Genomic DNA, 22,130 nt, shown 5'->3' with positions numbered 1-22,130 from the left:
GCATTCTCAATTATCTCTGTATCCATTTGGTTGTATCAATGATGTGACATTAGGTGGCAAATATTTTATTTAAAAAGTAATCGATAGCGTTCAATAATTCAACATTAGAATGAGCAGCAGCAGGCGCATTATCCAGTAAGAGTACAATCTTTGCAGGTCTGTTTCTCTCTGAATCCTTATACTTCCGGAATAAATTCGTTTCGTAATCGTTCGCAAAGCAAGTTATCATCTATTCATGCGCTCTTTACTATGAATTTTCAATCCTGGTGCTGCTACTTTTCGTTTTGATGCGAGTGATTTTTGTGGTAAAGACCTCCAATTCATACTCGTCATCGAGCGCGTTCATTCATTAAAAATTCAGAGATTTGTTTTCCAAATGACTCAACAGAGTGAAGACGATGTATCACTAAACATCTTGTTTTCCTTGGATGTCCAGGGAGACAACATTTGTCAACCAACCTGTACTTGATTTACACTCAGAAGAATCGCACAACAGTTCCTTTTTTTAGGAAACCACAAGTACGCAGCTCAAATTTTAATAATAGATGCTTCTAGTAAAGACGTGCATATCGCATATTGTAAAAATCAGATGTGCGCATGCACAAACTGTGGAATGTCATCTTTCTAATTTATGGAGATATTTTTTTGAAATGGGTGTATGGGTCAAATACAGTAATACCTAGATAGGAACTGGTGGGCAGAAGTACTTTGATGAACAAGTAAACAGGTCAGATGAACAGACCTGTCACTGTCTGTGTGACGTGTACCACAGATATACAGATATGTGTATATCTGTGCCAGTACTAACCAATGTGTTTCTGCAGACTAGCTCGTAGACAGTGAACGATAGACTAGACAGGCAGACAGATGACTCTGTCTGACTCATATCCTATAGTGATTTACAATCATTAATTAAGAGACTAATTTCCTTTTCTCATTTCAGGTTCCGTATTTCGGCCATGCCTTTTATCCGGTTTATATCTTTTACTTTATTTTATTTTACCAATGATACCAGTGCCAACCAACAATTCTACGTCGCGATGCGCCGGAATCTACCTCAAAATCATAATTGCCCTGTCCTCGATAAACCTAGCGGGACACATCATTTTTCAAATGTTACTAGCATTTACTGATCCGCCTTATAGTGAAAAGTTGGTGGTAAGTGGCGAGAATAATTTACCTCTGTTATGTACAAAACTGTCGTTTTAGGGTTGTTCGACTTTAGAAAAAATTCTAAGACATGTAGGATTCGTTAGGTTAGATCACATAAATCCTGTAAGTGCAATTACGTGGCTTTCACCTGAAATTATTATGTTTGTCTCTTCGATTGTGATTTTTATTGTGTATAAGAAATTAACTTCTGATGAAGATACCGTCGAAACTGGTGCAGGTGGCAGTTCGACAAGCTTAGTAAGACCGAAAAGGAGACTGATTGGAATTTTAGTATCAATCGGTACGTTACACACCTCAAGTAACACTCGATAATTTCTGTTCTTATAGGAAAATATATGGTTTTAACATCATTGTGTGTAGCCGGTGTGATCCGGCCCTCAATTCCCGGAGGGATATATTTTTTAGTATTTCTTTCGGCAACAACATGGTGGGCTTGTGGAGGAACACTAGGAAAGAAGTTTGCGGGAGTTATGATATTTGTCACGTGTGTGGTTTTTTTACACATTTCTGCAATTTTTATTTATCAAATGCAATGGCCGCAGTTGTTGGTGCCGAAAGATTACCCGCTTTTAAGGTGAGTATTAAACGGTTGAAAGTTATTATGAAGTTTACTGTTTGAAGGTATTTTGGAATCTCGCCGTTAATGACTGTCAAATGTAAAGATCCTCGAAATATCCTATGGTCTCCAGATCTACAGTGGGACTCATTCTTAAATCCATTGGTACTAATGTGGCTGTACTTTTTAACAGTTTCGGAAGTACGGCTTCTCCTCATGCCTAAGGTAACGTTGGATGCAATTTTGTCCTTGCCATTAACCCATAATTAAATGTTGTTGTGATGTAAGTTAGTTCAATTGCTTGTGGTGAAAAGGATTTTATTTCCTTTACTTATATCAGACAAACACTTGTCTACTAATATAAGAAATAGAAAAAAACTTTAAATACAAGAGTTTGTGGGTTCGCCAGAAAAGTAAAAAAAACAAATGAATATCGCAAAGCTAGCAAAAAATGCCCATTTAGTAAATTTGTAATAGAACGACCTGTATATTTTTCAAAAATTGAATAGATCTGTTTTTTCTGATTTCAAAAATATATAATATATGTTTTTGAATGAAATTTTGAGTTTATTAGCAATACTTCGCGTACTTGATAAAAACTACAGAAAATATATTGGAAGTAATGGTGATCATGATGTCGATTCTAACTGATTTCGACTGTTGAAATTTTAGTAGCTGCGTCAAAATATTATTATGAATAACTTATTTACATCATTGAAACGTCTATTATAACCTTTTTACAGTTGAAATTAAATTCAACCATACAGCAGTAGTTGAAAATGAAATTTCAACATTGAAATCAAAAGTAGCGAGAGTACACCCTTTGGGAAGTCGCACATGGTTCACTTTTGCGTTTTGGCGGCAGGTTTATTATTGTTACGTTACAATTGCGATATCTAAAATCACATCTGAACTGGATAAAAATAATATACTAAATAATGGCCATTTCTTTTGTTATGGGATAATTGTAATAATAAATGCAAATGTATTAAAAACGGCTCTATCAAACATCAACATAGTATATATTTTTAAAATCAGAAAGAAAATATTAATTTTTGAAAAATATACAGGGCGTTCCATTAAGTAAAAATTAACCAAATTGCATTTTTTACTAACTTTGCCATATTCATTTGTTTTTGTACTATACAATTTCTGGGGATTTATGATAAACAGCACAACTTTTGTATTTAAATCTTTTGTTTATAAACGAGCTACGGCGCTGCCTAAATATGCTGAATAACCCTGTACTTGAAAAACACCTAACTTTTTGTAGCTTGACTGTGCCATTTAACAAAATTGGTTTTATTCCCATAACACAATTGTAACTAAAATAATGTTTTTGTTCTTACTCTAGTGACCCACAACTTTAACTTGATCTTTTGAACTTGATGTTGCAATTAGATGCATCTTACTTAATCTTGTTGTTAGATAGCAGTCCCCAAATGAATTTTTATTGTTAGCAATACTCTATTGGAGTGATACAGGGGCTGAAAGATGTTCCGTTACTTTTCATACAAAATTCAAAATGGAGCATGTTCCATTTTTTTCCCAATAAGCGGATTGTTTGTTTCCATGGTGTCATCTCTAAACCTTATGAATTGCATTATCAGTCATCTTTAAAAAGCACTTTTCGTGTGATAATATCATATAAATAAAACACTTCAAATGTTTATTTTTGGAAATGAGTAAGCAGAAATTAGGAATAAACAAAAAGTACTACTATCCTATAGATTTTAGTTGCTATTTTGCTTTGGCAAAGAAGTGAGATTGAATTTAATTTTTGTTGAAGATTATGTCGAAACGTTGGTAGCTGACTTTTCCAAGGTGTCTTCTTCCATGTTTCCACCATACAAAGCAACGAGAAAGCGTGCTCTAGCGTCTACGATGTGCTCTGGTCATCCTGATGTTTGAAGACGCTTTACAAAAATCTTCAAATTTCCCCCACTGTAACTCGGAACTTTAAGAAGTATCTAAAAAAATGTGAAGGCGTTTGTTTTCTTTAACTTTCATTTGAACCCTTTTTTCGTAAGATCAACTGCAGGGGAGTTATTTTGAAAAAACCAATTGTCTGTACCTTTCATCCAAGATGGCGGCACGAGTGGTCCTCCCCTAAGGTCAAAAACATGATTTTTGTTTAGGGTCCAGACCTCAATAACAACTAAAAAATTACTACTATACACCACCTGTTACAGGACAAAGTCCTTATTTGTGTTCTACTGACTGGACTATAAGAATTACTAAAAAAACCTTATTTCTCTCATTACCAATCCCCTTCCAAATTAATATTTTGGCTCAAGGCCTTGACTTGCACATCACTGATTGTTAGACTGCGTTTGCTAGGTACAGATGCATCTTATTTGAGCGCCCCGGTCGAAATCATAACATTTCGGTATGTGAGAAGTCAGTGCAATATTTGACGCTGTTATCTAACAACAATTAAGTATAGACCATACCACACTAGATAGCCGACTCATTTTTTTTCGCGTTTCGTAATTCCATAAAAAGGGTGTATGCAAAATATGTAGGCATCGCTGAAAAATCTATTGCCATATTACTTCTAAGTCAATTTGGTCTGCAACCATCCAGAATTCTTATTTTGTTTCAGTTTTCCTTCAGAATTGTTGGCTTGCTGACTTGATTGTTTGGTTTATAAGTAAACTTTTATATTGTTCGTATTATGTTTTATTGTTTATCGTAATTTTGTTGTACTCTACTGTTCTTTCTCTTTCTTTTCACAATTCCTCTAAACTGATGGTGTCGTTGTATATAAACATATTTTATCCTTTTAACTTTGATTTATTCTCCATTATTGATCTTTTTTCGGCCCAGTCAATTATTTTAGTTACCTACCTCAATTCTTTTTTTTATCCATAAGCTTCCGTAATTTAATATCTAATACTTTTCCTCTGATACAAACTTTACTTGGGTTGTTTTACGAGAGTTGGGGATTAAGGCAGGGCAACTATTTTTTTTGGCAATTTTGTATAAGATAACGTAGCCCAAAGTACATCAATGGTGACGATTGTCTCCAGTATGTGGTATAATGCTTATTGGGTTTCTTTCTAGCTTATTAAAAGCTAGCCCTGCAATAATCTTTTTCCATACCTGTATATTTCGTATCTGTACTTTTAACCATGAATAATCCCCATTTTACGGGAAAGTTTCAATGTCCTATAATTATATGTATTTCATGCACTCAGCAATGTATTTTTTGCTTATCCAGAACTTGAAAACTATTGTGTTAAAAGCATAGCCTTTATTAGGCGTTGTCTACCTAGTGTAATATGATCTTTGGTGTAGGTAATATTACCATTTAATGTGGAATAAACAGAAGCATGTCACATATCTATTACCAATAAGCACGAAACTAACTAGAATTAACCGACTAATTTTTTTAGGCGCAAAAGAAACAAGGTACTTTTTCACGCCTGGAAGCCAATGTTAATGGCCGTTTGTCTCGTCAAATCCCTCAACGTTTATCTAATAAGGGTTTGGTGCGTTCACGTACCATGCGTCAAAAATGGCAGACTGCTACTCGGAAAGTCCGAGTAAGAGGTTTACCAATCGATGTGCATGTTTACTTATTTTGAATTCAGGATGTTTCTCAGTACAACACTGCGCTTTATTTGTTTGAACTATTGAATTCTGTACAAAATGTTTGCTCATTAACATTTTAATATATATGCAAAAAAAAAGATTAAACTCAACCACCCCATTTGACTGAGATCTATAAAATCTTATTATTATATTACCTGTAAATTGTGGTCATGCGTTAATGCTGTGCATAAATTGCACATAATTATACTAACAGCTCTTGAACCAGAAGATAGTGTGTCTGGGAAACATCTTGTGATCTGGAATGTGGTATTATTCGCGCATTGGCCTCTTGGTGTTTTTATTTATTATTTTATGTCGATTTGTGCGATGTTTTTTGATTGGTTGATGCTTAGCTTGCTGGTTTTAGGTAAGCAATTCGACGGGGTCTACCGAGGCAACACCCGTATGTATTTTCTTTTTCTATTTATTATTTCAATTAACAGTTTGTTTGTATTAGTCTGAACTATGCTTATTTATTCATTTTTGCTTTTGTGATCTAACCCTAGCAAATTTACGGTGGGAATAAACGTTCGCCAAATTTAATTAAATCTTAGAGCCAGGGTGCACATTTTCTATTGCAAACATTTGGTTGAAATTATTGAAAAGTACGTGCACGCTATTATTGGCTGGTGGGCGTCTAATCGCACTAAGAGAATTATCGACAGATTGAGATATTCAGAATTATATGTTTTCAGTTAATCAACTCGACATCCCCTAAAAGACGTTATACATTTACTGGAAAACGGGCCGCCACCATTCTCCAAAACAGTCGAAGCGGAAGTGTTGTCGTTACCCAGGATTCGCCCAATGACATTCCCATGGAGCAACTTGGTAAGGGTAAGAGATTACAACACATATAATGGACACTAACACATTATTTTGGGCTTTAATCTCTAATGCTATGAACAAATATGCAGTTATAGATGCTTATTACCTACACGTGGTTTTTTTTCAAAATTATTGCCTTCGCTGATTTTGCTGATGCATTCCTTGAACCGCAAATGACTTGGAAATTGGTCCATATGCAGGGTTCCCTTTTTTCTCACCTCGTCATGGACATTTAGGTTAAGAAATATGATGTTGCTTGCATTGGAGTCTGGTTCACTCTCTCTCTCTCTCATGTGGCAATGTCCGCATACAAAATTTACCTAAATTTATAATAATAATAATAATAATAATCCTTTATTTGCTCAACAGAAAGACATAACCTTTCCAATTTCAGATCAAAAACAACATTTTACAACTTGCCAGAGTACAATAGAGTTAAAAATAAATCAAAAATAAAAAATATGTCTAGTAATATTGAAAATAGTACTTAAACTACCGAAACCAATAACAAAAAACAGTCAAACAAACAAAGAGAAAAAGAAAAAATTAGAAAAAATTATCTATCGGCCCTCTTGAATAATTACTAAGTGCGACTAATAATACTAAAAGTTTAATTACTCATAATTGATTATAGGAAAAATAATGTTCTATGAAAATATTAAAATTAATTACAGTTAATGTTAATAACCGAGCGTAACATTTCCGGTAAAGAACTGTAATGAAGATTATGTTAAGATATATGAAATTGTCACACGACAGCTTTTTTTAAATTATAATTTAAACTTCAATTAAATTTATCCGATAGATAACTTTCGATGCGAATTCACAGTGCATACATTATGATAACACCAAAAGTGCTTCCAATTTAAGCAGTATCTCTTAATATAACTGAAATCTCCATGATGAGGCGCGAGAAACAAATACTGGGTATTGCAAAGCGGAGCAATAACTGTACGCATATGCTTGGTTTCGTTGTGTATGTGTCCGCCCCTCCTTCCGCGCGATAATTCGTAAACGAAGGCGAATGTTTTAATTCTGTTTTCGTATCAGAGAGCTGAAACGTGTATGTTGGTTAACGTTTGGGAAGTAAACGGAGGGGGGAAATGGCATATCACTAGTTGCACATACTTACTGCGTTTATTGGATAGTTCAATAACCAAGCATTTAAGTATATTTGAGGCAATGCTCTTATTTGTTGTGCCACAATTTTAACTATAATTTTATTTAAAGCTGATGAAAATGAAGAAGAGCAAATAACAGTATTTGACAAATTTGTCGTTTGGGTGGATTCCCTGATTGAGCTTGCAATTAGATCTTCATATATTTTTACCAATGTCATAATGATGGTAAGTTTTAAGATTTATTTGTTACTTTTACTAAACGTCTTAATGTTTTTTAGGCATGGAGTATATCATTCCCAAGCTGGCTAGGATTTGTTCTTCTTCTTACCGCCAACATACTTTGGATGGTACCAAATCAACGCCGAGCGATGTTACGCTTCAGCCCATTTTTAATATTTTACGCGTGGCTACTATTGATCTCTGGTTACATATTTTCAATGGATCTCACAGACGAAGAGCTACCTCAGGTGGCCAACGGGGTCGACCTTGGAATCATCGGCTTTGAGAAAGTGTCGTACGTACCGTGCAGATTTCTCCTTTTAAAGTGCCTGTACACTGCTATGTTTTGGATCACCCTAAAGCAGTACTCTACGGAAAAAGCGGAAGAAAGACAAGTCAGCGCTCTCGTTGATATGGCAGCTCCGTTGCATGTCTCCGTAGGTGCAGCAGCAGGTACAAAACTTCTAAAATATTTTGAAATGAGATTCATGGTTTTAGGAGTCTCTCAAGAGGATTCTAAGGCCAATCTACCTTTGAAAGTTTTCGGGGTACATGCAAAAAAGTTTCTTACAAAGTTTTGGATTTGGATTGTTGCCATAACTTTGTTTGGTGTTGCTATCACAGGGCAACGAATGACACTTTTCCGCATAGTATATATGGCCCTGTTGTTATTGTTTTTAACAACATTTCAGGTTGATATAATCGTATATAAAAGGTTGCAGTAGTGCCAGGCACTGTGCATGTTGGACTGCGGTTTAGTTTATCCAACCAGCTTTTTTTTTTGCTCTTCCTTCTGAGATGTTGTTCGCCCATCTATTTTCCTTGGGTCACACTTCGAAAGCACTTTGGACCCATTGGATACTAAAACACTACAAGTGTTACAATAATTGAATAATTACTGTTTACAATACTTTTCTTATCCTATCTATGGCACTACTGCAATCTTTTAATACAATGTTGATATATGTGTAAGCTTGGCAAATGAGGTAATGAACTTGTTTTAGTTCTCATTTAGACTTTGGAGGAAGCTCATGTTCAGCTTTTTGGTTATCGTCATCTTATTTTCGATGGTAATGTTGGTACTTGTGTATACATATCAATTCAAAAATATCCGAGAGTACTGGTTGACATATTTACATATTACGAAGGAACAGTGAGGATTGTAGCCGCGCCTTACAACAACACTAATCTTGCTTTTTTAGGCAATTGGATATCGGCTTAGAGTATTATGCTCCGAAACAACTTTTTATTCGGCTAGCAACTCCTACCTTCTTTGTTATAATTGTAGCGATACAAATTCACTATTTTCATAAAAATTTTATTACATTAACTGAACCTGTAGTACTTTCTGCAGATACGACAGTCGAAAGTACTACCATCCAAAGTCCTGCTACTGCAGAGCCTGTCAGTGAAAAGACAGATTTGGATACGTCTACAAAGTTTGATATCACCGAATTAGGAAGCATGTATTTTTAAATAGTTTGATTCGTTATTAACTGAATTATTTTTTGTAGATATGTCCGGTGCAGAAGTCACAGAGAAGTTTAAATCGAGGTTTAAATTATTTTTGAATCAATTAGGTGACTTGGTGGAGTTAATCCTTATGTTCCTTAATATGCATTCACCTACAATTGTGTTGTTTGTTGCGTTCTTAATGTTTACATACGACAAGTGTGCCTTATACTTGCCTTTCGTCATATTTGTTATGGTTGCAGTATTGTTAGGTCATCGAGTACGCACACTAGCACTGTATATTACGTCTGCGTTCTCCTGTGTTGTTGTTGTCGGGAGAATGTTGTATCAAATTGAAAACATTGATCATGGTTTGTGGAATTCCACTTGTGAGGTAATAAAAGTACTAGTTTTACCTGCGACTTTACGTTTAATTACAGCGCATGAATTCTACTTTAAATAACGCTGAATGGCTGGGATTTAAGAAGCTGACATCTGAGACAACTTTGTATAATATCGTATTCTGGAATATTCTATACATATTTGCAACAACTTTTAAGTGTGTCATCTATTTACGGCAACACAACGTGATACTACCTGATGGGAAGCGCCCGAAGAGAGCTACGTTGATGTTTCCAAATATAAAGCGGTCAGATGCTGATAAGAATGTGTTAAATTGTGTGAAATATTTATTTAATTATGGGTTTTATAAATTTGGATTCGAGGTAAGCGGACAAATAGTTAATTTATAACACTGTTGCGATTCTCTGGGGTGGCGATACTAAATTAACATACAAAGCTTCTTTTATGAATATTGTAAGTGCTGTAACGGTTAAAACTATCTTCCGAGCACATTCTGTCGGTGCCCCAAATGCGAGTATAATTTGCTTGAGTTCGGTTGTCTCCGTATACATGATTAATGTCCATATGGGGCACCGAGCTGATTTGCCCCAGTACATGTTTAACTTTTGCGCGTGGCGTTGAATTCTTTTGTCTTGCTTTCCGTGCGTATTTAGGTATGAAACTTCTCAATTAGACGCAGCGCTTCCAACACAATGTGGAAGGCTCACAGATATTTAAAGGGGGTTTTAAACAAACTATTCAAAACCAATTGTTAGATGTAGTGTAAATTGATTAGCAGGAAAATTAAACGAAATTCATTCTGCATTCATTGCTTTGGAGGATATAAATTATCCCTCAAAGTTAAGTATGACAGGGCGTCCGTTATCAGTGCCCGATGAAGCGGTAGGCGAGCTTGTTCATTGTTTGCCATCCACAAACGATTATACGGTATTGGTTTGGGCGTGACAGTTAAGAGATTCTGCGGTCGCCCTCTTTCGTGCTGAGTTGGGTTTTTGGTTGGCGTGTGTCTTATTCTTTGCTTAAATTAGGAGTGTTTGGTGTGGTTTCGGTGGCTGCGTGTAGATGGGGATAATTGATTCGTAACAGCCTCCTCCCTTTTGAATAGGAGAAGGTCCTGGTCCCTATTCAGATGGTTTCACTTTGGCTTTCCTTGGTCGATCCCGTTTTGTTATTGGTAGGACAGGCTCATGGTCTGCTGTCTTTTGGTACGGCGTTACAGCTAAAGAATGGTAGGTGCCGAGAGATTTTTCAGGTAAATCCCTGTCTTCTATTTCATAACTTGTAGGGGAAACTGCTTGTAGGATCGTATACGGTCCGTCTTCATGGCGTGAACTTCCTTGTGAATCCCTTTTTGGCATTACTTAGGAGGATGTATGGTTGCCCAAACTTTGTCTCCAGGGTTGTAAATGGGTGCTTCCCTTTTTCTCGTATCTGCGTACTCCCTGGCCTTGGTTTGTGCCTTTTGTTGGTTCAACCGGGCTTAGAGATGAATGTAGCTGCCGCTATTATGGTTCGTTGGTCCCTAGTGCAGTCGCTGCGGGTCCCCAATTCTCCATCCATGCTTAGGTAGGCAGGGGTTTATCCTGTGTTGCATCTGGCGGTATTCATGGCGAAATGTATTGGTTCCAATTTTTCGGGCCAATGTCATCCTTCAAGTCGCAGTTCTTCCTTTCCACCGGATTGGCTTGTGGGTGGTAGACCGGTGTTAGTGATTGGGTAATCCCTAAACAATGTGTGACATGTTTCCAGGTATATATTGAATATTGATACGAATTGTCATAGGAGTGGAGGGCTAAGGCCCATTTGGCAAGTCTTTTGGTTGGTGACTTGAGGGTGAGGAGCCATTTTAACGGTTGGTGGTCGGTGGCTAGGGTGATTGGTGGAGTACAGCGCTTTGGGCGTACTGGCTGGTATCGGGCCTGATATAAAGAGCGAGGTCGGCTCAGCCTGTCGCAATATTAGTGCGGTGGTGTGGAGGGTTTGCAACCGATTGTTCCTTTGGCCATGGAGGTCTTTTCGGGGTCCGTACTGAGGCCGCCTGGTGTGACCTGACCTAGGTACTGATGCGGGTGCATGCCTAGTCAGTAGTCTCTCGAATGTATTGCAGATCCTGTAGGTGAGTAGCGAAGTCTCAGGATATAATGATAAGGTCATCCTAGTAGACTTAAATGGTGATGCCAGTTTGTAAACGATCGATGAGTTATTGGAAGGTCGAAGAGGCGTTAGGGCAAAAGACATTCTTTTAAATTGGCTTGGAGGTCGATGGTAGTCATAAGGGCGGTCTTGACAGTGTGGAGTAGGTCGTTCATACTTAGGTCGTGACCGAATTTAATTGTCGGCAGTCGACGCATAACGCTTGTGGAGCCGTTGGGCTTAGGTACCATGATGATCAGGGCTGCCCATGGAGATTCGCACTCCTCAATAACTTCCTCAGTTGTCTTTTTGTCTAGTTGTTGCTTCAGCGTTGTTGCTTTAGCGGCGTTCATCCGGTGTAGGGGGCGACAAGTACGCATCACGTATGGAGTGTGAAGGTGGCGCGATTGGCGATTAGGAATTTATTTAGCTCTTCTCTCTCTGGCTGTGATGGGGAGGCTCCTTTGGCGGGACGTATCTTCGCATGCGACCATGCCCGGGGAGGTTATAACGTTCGTTATCTCTTCTTAAGAGAGTGCGAGAAGATAGTTGGCGACATTAATGCAAAGCCTTACTCAGCATCACTAATGAAATCAAACGTGTTTTTAGACGCACTCTCGATATCTAGGAACGCTCCTAGGGCTACCTCCCCAGCAGACAGTCCCCTTTTCAAGAGCCAGGAATATCCCGTCATACACTCACTTATATAAATCCTCTAAATCCCTTTTCAAGGGTTCTATTATTGCAGTTTTTAACCGTATTAATGAGTTTTAAGTTGTACATCGAAGCTATATTTTTAATTACTTTGCATTTAGCACTCGCGTTTTCGAAATTATACGTGGCGTCAACAATTTGTGGTAGGTTAAAATCGCCTGCTATTAACACTTCCGATGAATGCAACATGTTTTCAATTGTTTCTAAACTTTTGGTAAAACTCACGTACTTATCAATACCAGATTTCGGTTGAAAGTAGACAACACCAATAATGTATGAAGTATTATTAATTTTAAGTTTGACCCATATTTCATTTAGATCACTTTGAAATTCCAATTTTTCAGCATTCAAATCGGTCTTGACTGCGATTAAAACTCCGCCTCCCATGGTGCACTTCATTTCTTCGTAATTACGGTCATTGCGAAAGACCGCATATTGATTGTTTAAATACTCAGCGTCATGAAAATTTTCCGTTAACCAGGTCTCAGTCAGTAGAATAATGTCGTAATTTGTAATTGCCAATTTATTTTTGAAAGATTGCGCTTTCGTTCGCATTCCACTTACGTTCTGATAATAGATTGAGAGCGTTGATCCGTACCTATTTCCTTGCTTGATTAGTGTTGGGGATGGCCTAAAAAATCAATTCTGCTTCTTTCTTGATCGAGTCGTTTTTTGTAGACTGGGCAATCAACACTCCAGGCCGGGTGCTGTACATCCAGTTTCATTTTTAGTTTCTCAACGGCGTTGGCACAGTTACTGCATTTAATTTCCGCGTCCGAAGCTTTACAGCTCGCTAGGTCATGGTCTCCCGCACATTTGGGGCAGGTAGTAGTTTTGCTACAGTCAGTTGCCTTATGTCCGAACCCATTGCATTTGTAGCATCTTCTAGTTGTCACAGCATCATAAATTCTGCAACGGTCCCATCCTATGTTAAGCTTTTGTTCACTTAGAATTTTCCGGTAACTATTACCGTCAACCTCAGCGTAAGCCAAATACCTGTTAGGATTTCTTTTATCTTCCGTTATGTGTACGACGTTTATGTACGCGGCTTCGTCGAGGAATTGATTCTGCGCGAGAATCATTTCCTTCATTTGGGTACTCCCGATCTTGTCATTGAGGCCTACGATTTTAATCTTCGGCATCTTCGGTTTTGGTAAGGAAAGAATGTAGTCGGATCCCAGTTTCGTTTCGGCTTCCTCCTTAAGTTTGGCTGCAGCTTCTTTATTTTTACATTCAACAACAATGGTTCCTCTACGTAGAGTTTTCATTCCAGTAACTTCTCGGATAATTGGATCGATATTTTCTTTGAGGGTGGTGAAGGTTTGCTTGGAGGGTTGGTTCGCGTCCTTGGGCTTAACAATGATAACTGGGTCATAGGTTTTCTGTTTCAACTTGTCCGCATAAGTAAGCTTCACTTCAGATTGAGTTTGGAGAACTTGCGCTAGATCCTTGCTGATGCTGACATTTTGGGTATTTACCTGGTCTAAAGTATCCTTTAATAGCTTCTCGTGGTTCATCAGTTTCTCGTGCTGACTTTCCATAACTCTATCCCAGTTCATCGTCACTTTGTTGATGTTAGTCAAGATATTCCTGAGGCTGTGTGATTCGTGGATAGCGCAGGGGTCACAGAACCAATTAAAGTTCTTTTTTGAGTTAATAAATTTAACTTCATCGTCACTGACTTTAACGCACTTCGTGTGAAAGTAAGTTTGGCACCAACTAGCACAAAGAATAACTTTATCTGTACGATTAAGATCCACCCGACAAACACCACAGATTGCAGTTGGCATTGCGGCGGCAAGTAAGGGTGGTACTCACCCTCACGATTTGGTTTATATTAACAAATTAGTTCTATTCTTAATTGACACTTATAATCGCGATCGACCACTGGTTACGACGGCGCGCACTCGAGAGCGCCCGGCTTGTTGGTCCTCCTGACAAGGAGCCCAGTTTGATTTTTTTGGTTTGAAATCGTTCATACAATTTAAGTGCGGAAGTGCGATCTCACCTGGGCAGAGCCGCTTGCCCAGGACTTGGCTGCTAAACCCTTCCTGAAGGAAAACAGCCACCAGTTGGACATCGTCTGGGGTTGGTATTCAAGGGGAACTGTTATCGACGCTGCACCCCAGTGCCATGCAGTCCTTGGTACGGTTGCTAACACCTTGACTTGGGAGGTTGGTCTGTGGCGACAACCTCTGTCGCTACTAGTCTGCGTTTCAACCCCGACGAGCCACTTATAATCCTCACTATCCGCACACGAGCCACTTTACAATCATTCAGGTGTCTGTGTGGACGTCCCCCTATCCGCCACCCAGGGACGCACCCGCTGGGTGGCTCCACCGTACGGGTTCATTTCCCCATGATAATGGATCATTTGTTTTTGAAGCAAAAAGTAAAGATACTTCAGTAATAAAACCATTCATATCCCCGGCATGTAAAACCACTTTTATATGTATATGTTTCGGCAGGAAAGCTGTCATGGTAAGTGAGGAAAGTTGATGATGACAGTTTGGCTGCCGAGAGAATAAGTGACCAAATTTTCATCTTGTTACTTTTACCTAGGCGCTCTAACTACTTTAAGTTGTAATTTTAAGCTAAAAATTGTTCTTTTCAGATGTGTGCGATAATGACCGTCATTGTAATTGGAGTAAGGCTAGATTTTTATTCGTTGTTATACTGCTGTTGGTTAATAGAAATTATGATAGTAAAACGGCCGACATTGCGGAAAATGTGGCGCTGGTTTTTTATTGCTGTAACGGTGGTGGTGCCGTTTCAATATTTTAATTTAGTTGGATTGCCACCCACTTTATGCTCAGGTTTGTAGTACAGTATACCAATAATGTTCTAATAAGTTTGTAAATATTTTAGAAATTTCTTGGGCTTCTACTGAAGTACTTGAGAGACTCCAGTCTTGGCTGTTTTTATTGAACTTTAAATATGATTTGATGTCGAATAAATTGCTGACTGATATGTGCTTATTCATATTCGTTTCAAGACAAGCTCTCGTATTTGATGTGGAACTGAAATATGAGAATTCTGAAAATAATACGTATCCTGGTGGTTCAAACGACAGCATTATTCATCATGCCGATGATCCAACTTTTATAAATCCATGTCCAGATTTTATTACATACTGTAGGTTAGTATGAATATCTACTAAATTGAAGAATTATTATTATTTGAAAACAATTAACTATCAGTGATTTTTTTCTCATAGCCGGGGTGATATTCTAAAGAACTTTTATCAGTACGATTCTTCCTCCTCTTTAGAGTTTAGAAACTGAAAGATACTATTTTCTATATTGCAGCAATAGTTGAAATAGCAAAACCTAAAATTGAAAGTTAGTATTTATTTTGACAAACTTCTTCAACAATTTTCAATGTTCCTTTCTACTATGCAACAACTGTTATGAGCAAAAATATTATATATGGTTGCAAAAATCCTATTTCACTGTGAAATAAGACATTTTTTCATTCTTTTCTACCATCATATATAAAATCCTAATCAAAATACATTTTTAGAACATACTTGGATGTTTGCAAACGTGCTGCATTTTTAAGTTGGATGTGGATATCACTAGCAATCATGTTTTTAGCCGCAACAAATCTAGTCAGTATTTTTTCTGTTGGATACCTTATTGGATCTTTTTTGTTTTTATGGCATGGATCAGATTTATATCTACGCCCCCTACCAAAAATACTCAAAGCGTACGTTGTGTTATTGTTGTACTCTATTTGAAAACAATCTTTTCCAGTTGGAACGTACTAATAGGTTACAATGTTTTTGTTATCTTTGTAAAGGCGTTCTTTCAAATCCCTGGTTGTATTTATCACGAAGAGCTGGACAAGTATGCGTGTTGGGTGGTTCAGCTATTTGCAGTGGGATGTTCAAATGAAAGTGTGAAACTGGGTACCACAGTGGGGGAGGACTCCTGTGCTGTTTCTGAAAAATATGTAGGCGTAGTTTGGGATGGCGTTTTGTTCGCATTTTTGATAATCCAAAGAAGAATATTTCATAGCTACAATTTTTTCCACATTATCAACGAAACGAAAGCTACGACAATTTTAGCATCTAGAGGTAGGTACTGTGAAGTTTATGTTTACTACAGCACTTTGTTTAGGGGCGGAGCTTATAGAAGAGTTGAGATATAAAAGGTTACTAGATCAGCAAGAGGGAGAAAAACAAGTTTTGGAAAAGATCAAGGAGAAAATGGAACGCATCAAAGCCAATCAGCAAAAATTGGTAGGCGCACATTATAAGGATACCACAAATCACCATAAAGGTAAGTTGGTCTTGAGTCGGAAAGCTAGATTTATTGTGGAATTCGTACTTGGTAATCATTATTTCTTCAGAACAACCTCCGTTGGCACATTCAACATCGACTTCATCTTGTGAATCCGCTACCTCCCAACAAACCCCTCCTGCCGGATATCACACCCCTATAGACGAGGAGGAGGAGGAAGAACCAGTTCCTCTAACTCCTCGTGCTGTTTCACTGATACAAACCCAAGCCCCTTCGCCGTATTCCGCAATTATGACCGGTTCTCTAGAGGGGTACCTTGAGCCTCAAAGAATGTCATTTAGTTCTCCTCCAAATTCTGAATTAAATCCGCGACCTCCATCGCCCGACGATAGCTTTCCCGTTTTCTCTCCCCCACCATACGAAGCCGCCCCTCCGTACACCGAAGCTCTACCCGAATCTTCTCATGTTCGCATTCATCGTCAGACAAGTCTTGGTCCGCCGTGGATGCAGGGATCGCTAGTTACACCAAGACAGAGTGTAATTTCGTATTCGTCGCGTTCCCCGCTCAGTCATCACACGTGTAATTGCGATTTTTCTAACAAATATAAATGGTGCGGTAAATAGCTTCCCTTTTGTTGTATATACACAATTGTGCAATGTATAGCAAACGTATTGTGACAAGTAATATCTGGATCTCAGTTTTGAGCTTATTTTTGCATAAATCCGTCCTCATGTGTACATTATCTCTCAAAATGGCGATTGTGGTGTATTCATTGAAACGTACTGTTAAATAAAAATGATTTTCTTAAATACTATCAGAGGAGTTATAGTTGAATTGAATTTTCTTTGATTTCCGTACTACTGCAATAAAACTCCCTTGAAATTTGGAATCAATTTTAATATTAAAAGGGCATGTTTGTTTGGATGAAATATTTTATACACATCCCCAAAACGTGTATGTGTACTTAATTTTCCATCATAGATAGAAAAATATACCTTCTCCTGAGATAAAATTTTATGGGAAAGTCTCTGGTGCAGTCTAACTTTCTCAAACCGTTTGGTCACTAGGGGGCGTTTTCTGAATTTAGTCGATTACTTGGGCAGTTTGTAATTGAAGATTATTGATTCCCAAAACAATGTTCTTAGAGCAGGTTTTGATACAGTGAGCTAATTTGGTTTGTTTTAATGATAGGTATAATTTGTAAATTGATAATACTAGATTTTTTATATATTTGGATAGAAAAAGGGCGTCCCAAGTCGAGTGCAATTTGCATGGAAAATTATTATTTATTTTGAAGCTAAGCCTTTAATGTTGCTTCATATTAAAACGCCTCTTTGATTCTTTTTTTATGTGTGTGTGTTATCAGAATATTCCTCGGCCTCAGTTTGAAGTTCATTATTTCTGTAAATTAGAGCCTTCATTCTTCAAAATTAGATAACTTCCATGGTAAGTGAACTCAATTAGGTTGGGCCTCCTAAACTGAGTACCTAAGTTGTACTTGGAATTGCATTGCTAGCCACTACACTACACAGCTCACGTTATAGATTTCTAATGGAAAATTGTAACTAGATAAATGTAATTAAATTGAGATGATTTCTTTAGATTTTATTGATATTGTTTGATTAAAATTTTTATTTAGTAGGACGTTTGTATTATCAAACTAATCAACTGAACTCCAAATCTTCCCCTAGTGGCCAGACGGTTTCAGTCAGTTTCTTATATAATTTGAGCTCAAAGAAGGTGGTGAGACTCTTAGGCGCAATCGACGGGCAGGTTTTATAATCTCACATGTACATTGCAATTGCGAAAATTATTTTGTATAAATAATTTTTTGCTTTTAGATACGATATTTCCAGATTCTAGACCGAGATGTAAAATACGTGAGCCGAATTCTCATGCAAAGGGTAAACAGATTTTGTAGGGTTGATTATAACAAACATTTCTAAAGATTGCGTTGCTTATTAAATCACATTCTTTAGTTGGTGTGCGGGTGTATTATAAACGTGTGGCATGTGTAGTAATATCCACTCTTACTCTTCTACTACCATGCACATTTCTATTGCACGAGAATAAATTAACACTGATACATGACACAGTCACACTGGCATGGCATATGTTTTGCAATGTTGGTATAATTCATTTGTTTACATTACTTCTATTGCAGCTATCCGTTCGGGGGATTATTACATGTTTGATGAAGTTAAAGATGAAGAGTTGGAGATAATTGAGCAACCTAGGGTTCCGTCGATCGACGATGATGACGAGGCGCAGAGTCTGGGTAAAGGCGTTCCACTTATGGAGGTAAGTATCATTACTTACATTTCTGATCATCACATAAAAAAGGGGCATTGGGTGGGTCTTATAGCTCCTTGCCACCGCATTGAAAGCAGACATTCCCACTGCGTTGAAGCACTCCGAACTTGACGTGCGTCGCAGACGCAGTAGTATGCCTATAACACGTCAACGATCTATCCTCTCCGCTCGTTCGCAATTGTCCGCCCCCCTCTCGGCCCCTCCCGTTGTGAGTTCACTAACTGTTTACGTTTTAACAAACTGTACAAATAGCTTATGACTGCGCTGTGTTTCTTATAGGTGTTATAGTTTGCAACAACTCGCTTAAGTCTCCCGATGTACATACGCATAGTGTCACATTGCTGTTGATCTTTTGTAATAAACACTTTTTAGGTGGAAATACATCAAGTCGCTTTCGTTGAACCGAAAGGAACAAAAGAGCCTCAACCAGGTACCAGTAAAGATGATGATGAAGACATAAGCGAGCTAACTGAGCCAAGTACCTACAATCTTGTGGATGTAAATTAATGTATTACAATGGTTTGTTGTAGAGGAGTTTACGACTTGTCAAAAAATTTTAAATTGGTTGGCTTTCGCTGGGTTGTTTCTTGAGAGCTGCTGTTTAACACTGACGATATTTTTAAACAAGTATTCCAAAGACTATCGGTATATTTTACGCGTACTCAATAAAGAGAAGAAAATATTAAAGGTATAAGTATTTTGATGCTGTTCATAAACGTTTGGTAGACTGTGCAGGTTTTAGGAACGAACTGAATACTACATTGGCTTGCGGTTAGGCAGTGGACAAACGTGGCGACCGGCGGGATCATATCATACACTAGTAAAAGAGTCACTGTAAGTAACTTAAAAGAATATGCCTTATTTTTGCAAGCAAAGGTAGTTAAAATTGTGATAATGGTAGTTTTAATGACCACATGACCAGTAAATATTTGTGTAGTGATGAAACGATGGATTTCCTTTCATCTATGCCAACCATCAGTCCATCAGATTCGTGTCAATTTACCCTACCTACGACCAGGTGTGTGATTTTGTTAAAAATTTTACATTACTCACATTATAATTAAGCACAATTTTCTTTCATTTTACTTTATTCCAAATTTAAGCTACTCCTAAAGTCCTCTGAGGCAATTATTGGACAGATACAGTAAAAGTACTACTTTCCGAGAATACAAAGTCACTGCATTGTGAACGTGTTCATAATTTGTTTTTGCTTTGGAGGAGAACTATTAAAACTATGTACTGTAAGTTCAACAGTAACCAATAGAACACAAATCTGCGTGCTGGTTTTTAAATTTTAATCACAATCATTATAAATCAAGTGACATTTGAAAACAGACCTTGCAGTGGTCTTGCATATTTCAAACTATTAATTATTGCAAATTGGTTTTACTGAGCGTTATCAAGAGTCAGGTATAACGCATATAATAAAGCTTAACCTCTCCATTTGAGCTGATGGGTTTAAAAACAATATTTATTGTACTGAGAATAAAGAGGCTCTAGAGTGTGGCTACAGCCAGGTAAAATAATAAAACATGGAAATGAATAGCAATATACAAATGCTATATAGATAATAATAGAAATTGTTTTAAAATGAAAACACCCTCATGAGGTTTAAGATTTCTTTCTGCTGTTTAACGGGAAACATAAAATGAGCCATCTTACACCACAAGTGACATTGGAGAGAAGCAGTTAAGACTGTAGAAGACTGTAGATTTTCTTAAGTTGATGGATACTCTGTAACATACACAAATGTTCGTCTTTCAGCCTCGGTCTCTACTCGCGAATTGTAGACATATTCTTAGAGATAAAATGGCAGAATCGCGCATGCTTAAGTGTGCGGGTGGTATCTGTGCTAGCCACACCAAATTATTAAACAATGTGCGCAGTCATGGAGTAAATAATATAAAGAGGTGTCATGGGATAGGATATTGTTGCAGTAGAAAATCTTGTAAGGAAGTGTTGCTATCTTGTGCTGTTCTTCAAGGCTGTTGTATCGCTGTATTACCATATAGCAGCATGTAACCTGTATTACCTATTTAAATATACTGGCAAGTTGAGATTTGAATTACGTCCATTAATTTGCACCATCAGACACAGACCATGATACTGTCAGCATTATATTTAATCACTGGAATGTGATATTATGCTTCCAATGCAAGGAGTTTAATTCCTTCAGGCCATAGACCTATTTATTTTATTATTTTAACGCCTTACCTTTACCCAATTACAAACTTTATTTGAATTTAGCTAGCAATGAAAATTAAATAGATACAGTGAGAAAATATAACTGATTATGCATATAATTTCTAACGTTTTTGTTGGATTGGCGGTACACGTAGACCGTTTTAACACTGCTTTAGCAATTTTGTGTGGAATTTACGCAAACAAGGTCCTTTTGCGCAATTCACTAATGTGGGAGTGCTGTAAGTATAGTGTATTTGTGAGAGAAAAGATCAATTCCATCCATACTACCATTGTAAATAAAGATGTATATTATATACAATGATACTTTTTTTTGGGCAAAAGAAAAGGCAGTGTATAACCTTCCTTTTTTCCAAAAATCGACTGCACCAAAATTTCTCGGGAAAACACTTTTTCTTATTAATTTTGGTGCGTAGAATCCAAAACAATTCGTACTTTTTCGATCAGGCTTCTCAATCAAAAGTTATAGACTAGAAACCAATTTCGAAAGAAAATTCAAAGGGCTGTAACTTTTGAACTAGTAGCCCAATCTTGGAACTGTTGGAAATTATGGATTCTACAGGCCACATTCTATAAGAAAATTTTTTTTCCGGGTCGATCTGAGACAATTTTTTTTTCGGGGCTCAAAAAAAGGCAGTGTATAACCTTCCTTTTTTGCCAAAAATCGACTGCACCAAAATTTCTCGGGAAAACACTTTTTCTTATTAATTTTGGTGCGTAGAATCCAAAACATTTCGTACTTTTTCGATCAGACTTCTCAATCAAAAGTTATGGACTAGAAACCAATTTCGAAAGAAAATTCAAAGGGCTGTAACTTTTGAACTAGCAGCCCAATCTTGGAACTGTTTGAAATTATGGATTCTACAGGCCACGTTCTATAAGAAAATTTTTTTGCCGGGTCGATCTGAGACAATTTTTTTTTTGGGGCCTCAAAAAAAGGCACCTTCCTTTTTTGCCAAAAATCGACTGCACCAAAATTTCTCGGGAAAACACTTTTTCTTATTAATTTTGGTGCGTAGAATCCAAAACAATTCGTACTTCTTCGATCAGACTTCTCAATCAAAAGTTATAGACTAGAAACGCATTCAAAAAATACTACATCGGAACTAATTCGGCACTGGGCAGTCGGCAGTTCCGCACAGAAAAATCAGGAAAATTCTCTCTTCGCTGACCTACTTCCTACTTTACGAAAGATTGAATTTCTTTATGGCTTG

General features: G+C 37.4%; 1 protein-coding gene across 8 annotated transcripts in view; it reads left to right on the top strand.

Moving 5' to 3' along the window:
* Positions 1-22,130, top strand: part of LOC116171283 (piezo-type mechanosensitive ion channel component) — a 41,084-nt gene that overhangs the window by 9,823 nt on the left and 9,131 nt on the right. For 3 of the 8 annotated variants that reach the window (XM_031488030.1, XM_031488035.1, XM_031488031.1), the window contains exons 3-24: positions 944-1,158; positions 1,210-1,453; positions 1,501-1,747; positions 1,795-1,954; positions 5,128-5,277; positions 6,022-6,163; positions 7,385-7,500; positions 7,554-8,186; positions 8,499-8,647; positions 8,697-8,956; positions 9,009-9,340; positions 9,387-9,671; positions 14,771-14,972; positions 15,025-15,295; positions 15,679-15,864; positions 15,912-16,234; positions 16,278-16,439; positions 18,243-18,305; positions 18,566-18,702; positions 19,087-19,192; positions 19,245-19,402; positions 19,457-19,548. In XM_031488030.1, coding sequence (XP_031343890.1) covers positions 944-1,158; positions 1,210-1,453; positions 1,501-1,747; positions 1,795-1,954; positions 5,128-5,277; positions 6,022-6,163; positions 7,385-7,500; positions 7,554-8,186; positions 8,499-8,647; positions 8,697-8,956; positions 9,009-9,340; positions 9,387-9,671; positions 14,771-14,972; positions 15,025-15,295; positions 15,679-15,864; positions 15,912-16,234; positions 16,278-16,439; positions 18,243-18,305; positions 18,566-18,702; positions 19,087-19,192; positions 19,245-19,402; positions 19,457-19,548 — 4,633 coding nt within the window. Of the gene's footprint in view, positions 1-943; positions 1,159-1,209; positions 1,454-1,500; positions 1,748-1,794; positions 1,955-5,127; positions 5,278-5,693; positions 5,730-6,021; positions 6,164-7,384; positions 7,501-7,553; positions 8,187-8,498; positions 8,648-8,696; positions 8,957-9,008; positions 9,341-9,386; positions 9,672-14,770; positions 14,973-15,024; positions 15,296-15,678; positions 15,865-15,911; positions 16,235-16,277; positions 16,440-18,242; positions 18,306-18,565; positions 18,703-19,086; positions 19,193-19,244; positions 19,403-19,456; positions 19,549-22,130 lie in introns of all 8 variants that reach the window. The other 5 variants (XM_031488033.1, XM_031488036.1, XM_031488032.1 and 2 more) reach the window with 5 other exon arrangements.

This window comes from Photinus pyralis, unplaced genomic scaffold (genome assembly GCF_008802855.1).
Source record: "Photinus pyralis isolate 1611_PpyrPB1 unplaced genomic scaffold, Ppyr1.3 Ppyr1.4_LG5, whole genome shotgun sequence".
Taxonomy (NCBI): Eukaryota; Metazoa; Arthropoda; class Insecta; order Coleoptera; family Lampyridae; genus Photinus; species Photinus pyralis.
The sequence above is the reverse complement of the archived record's forward strand: the minus strand, read 5'-3'. Positions and strand labels throughout refer to the sequence as shown.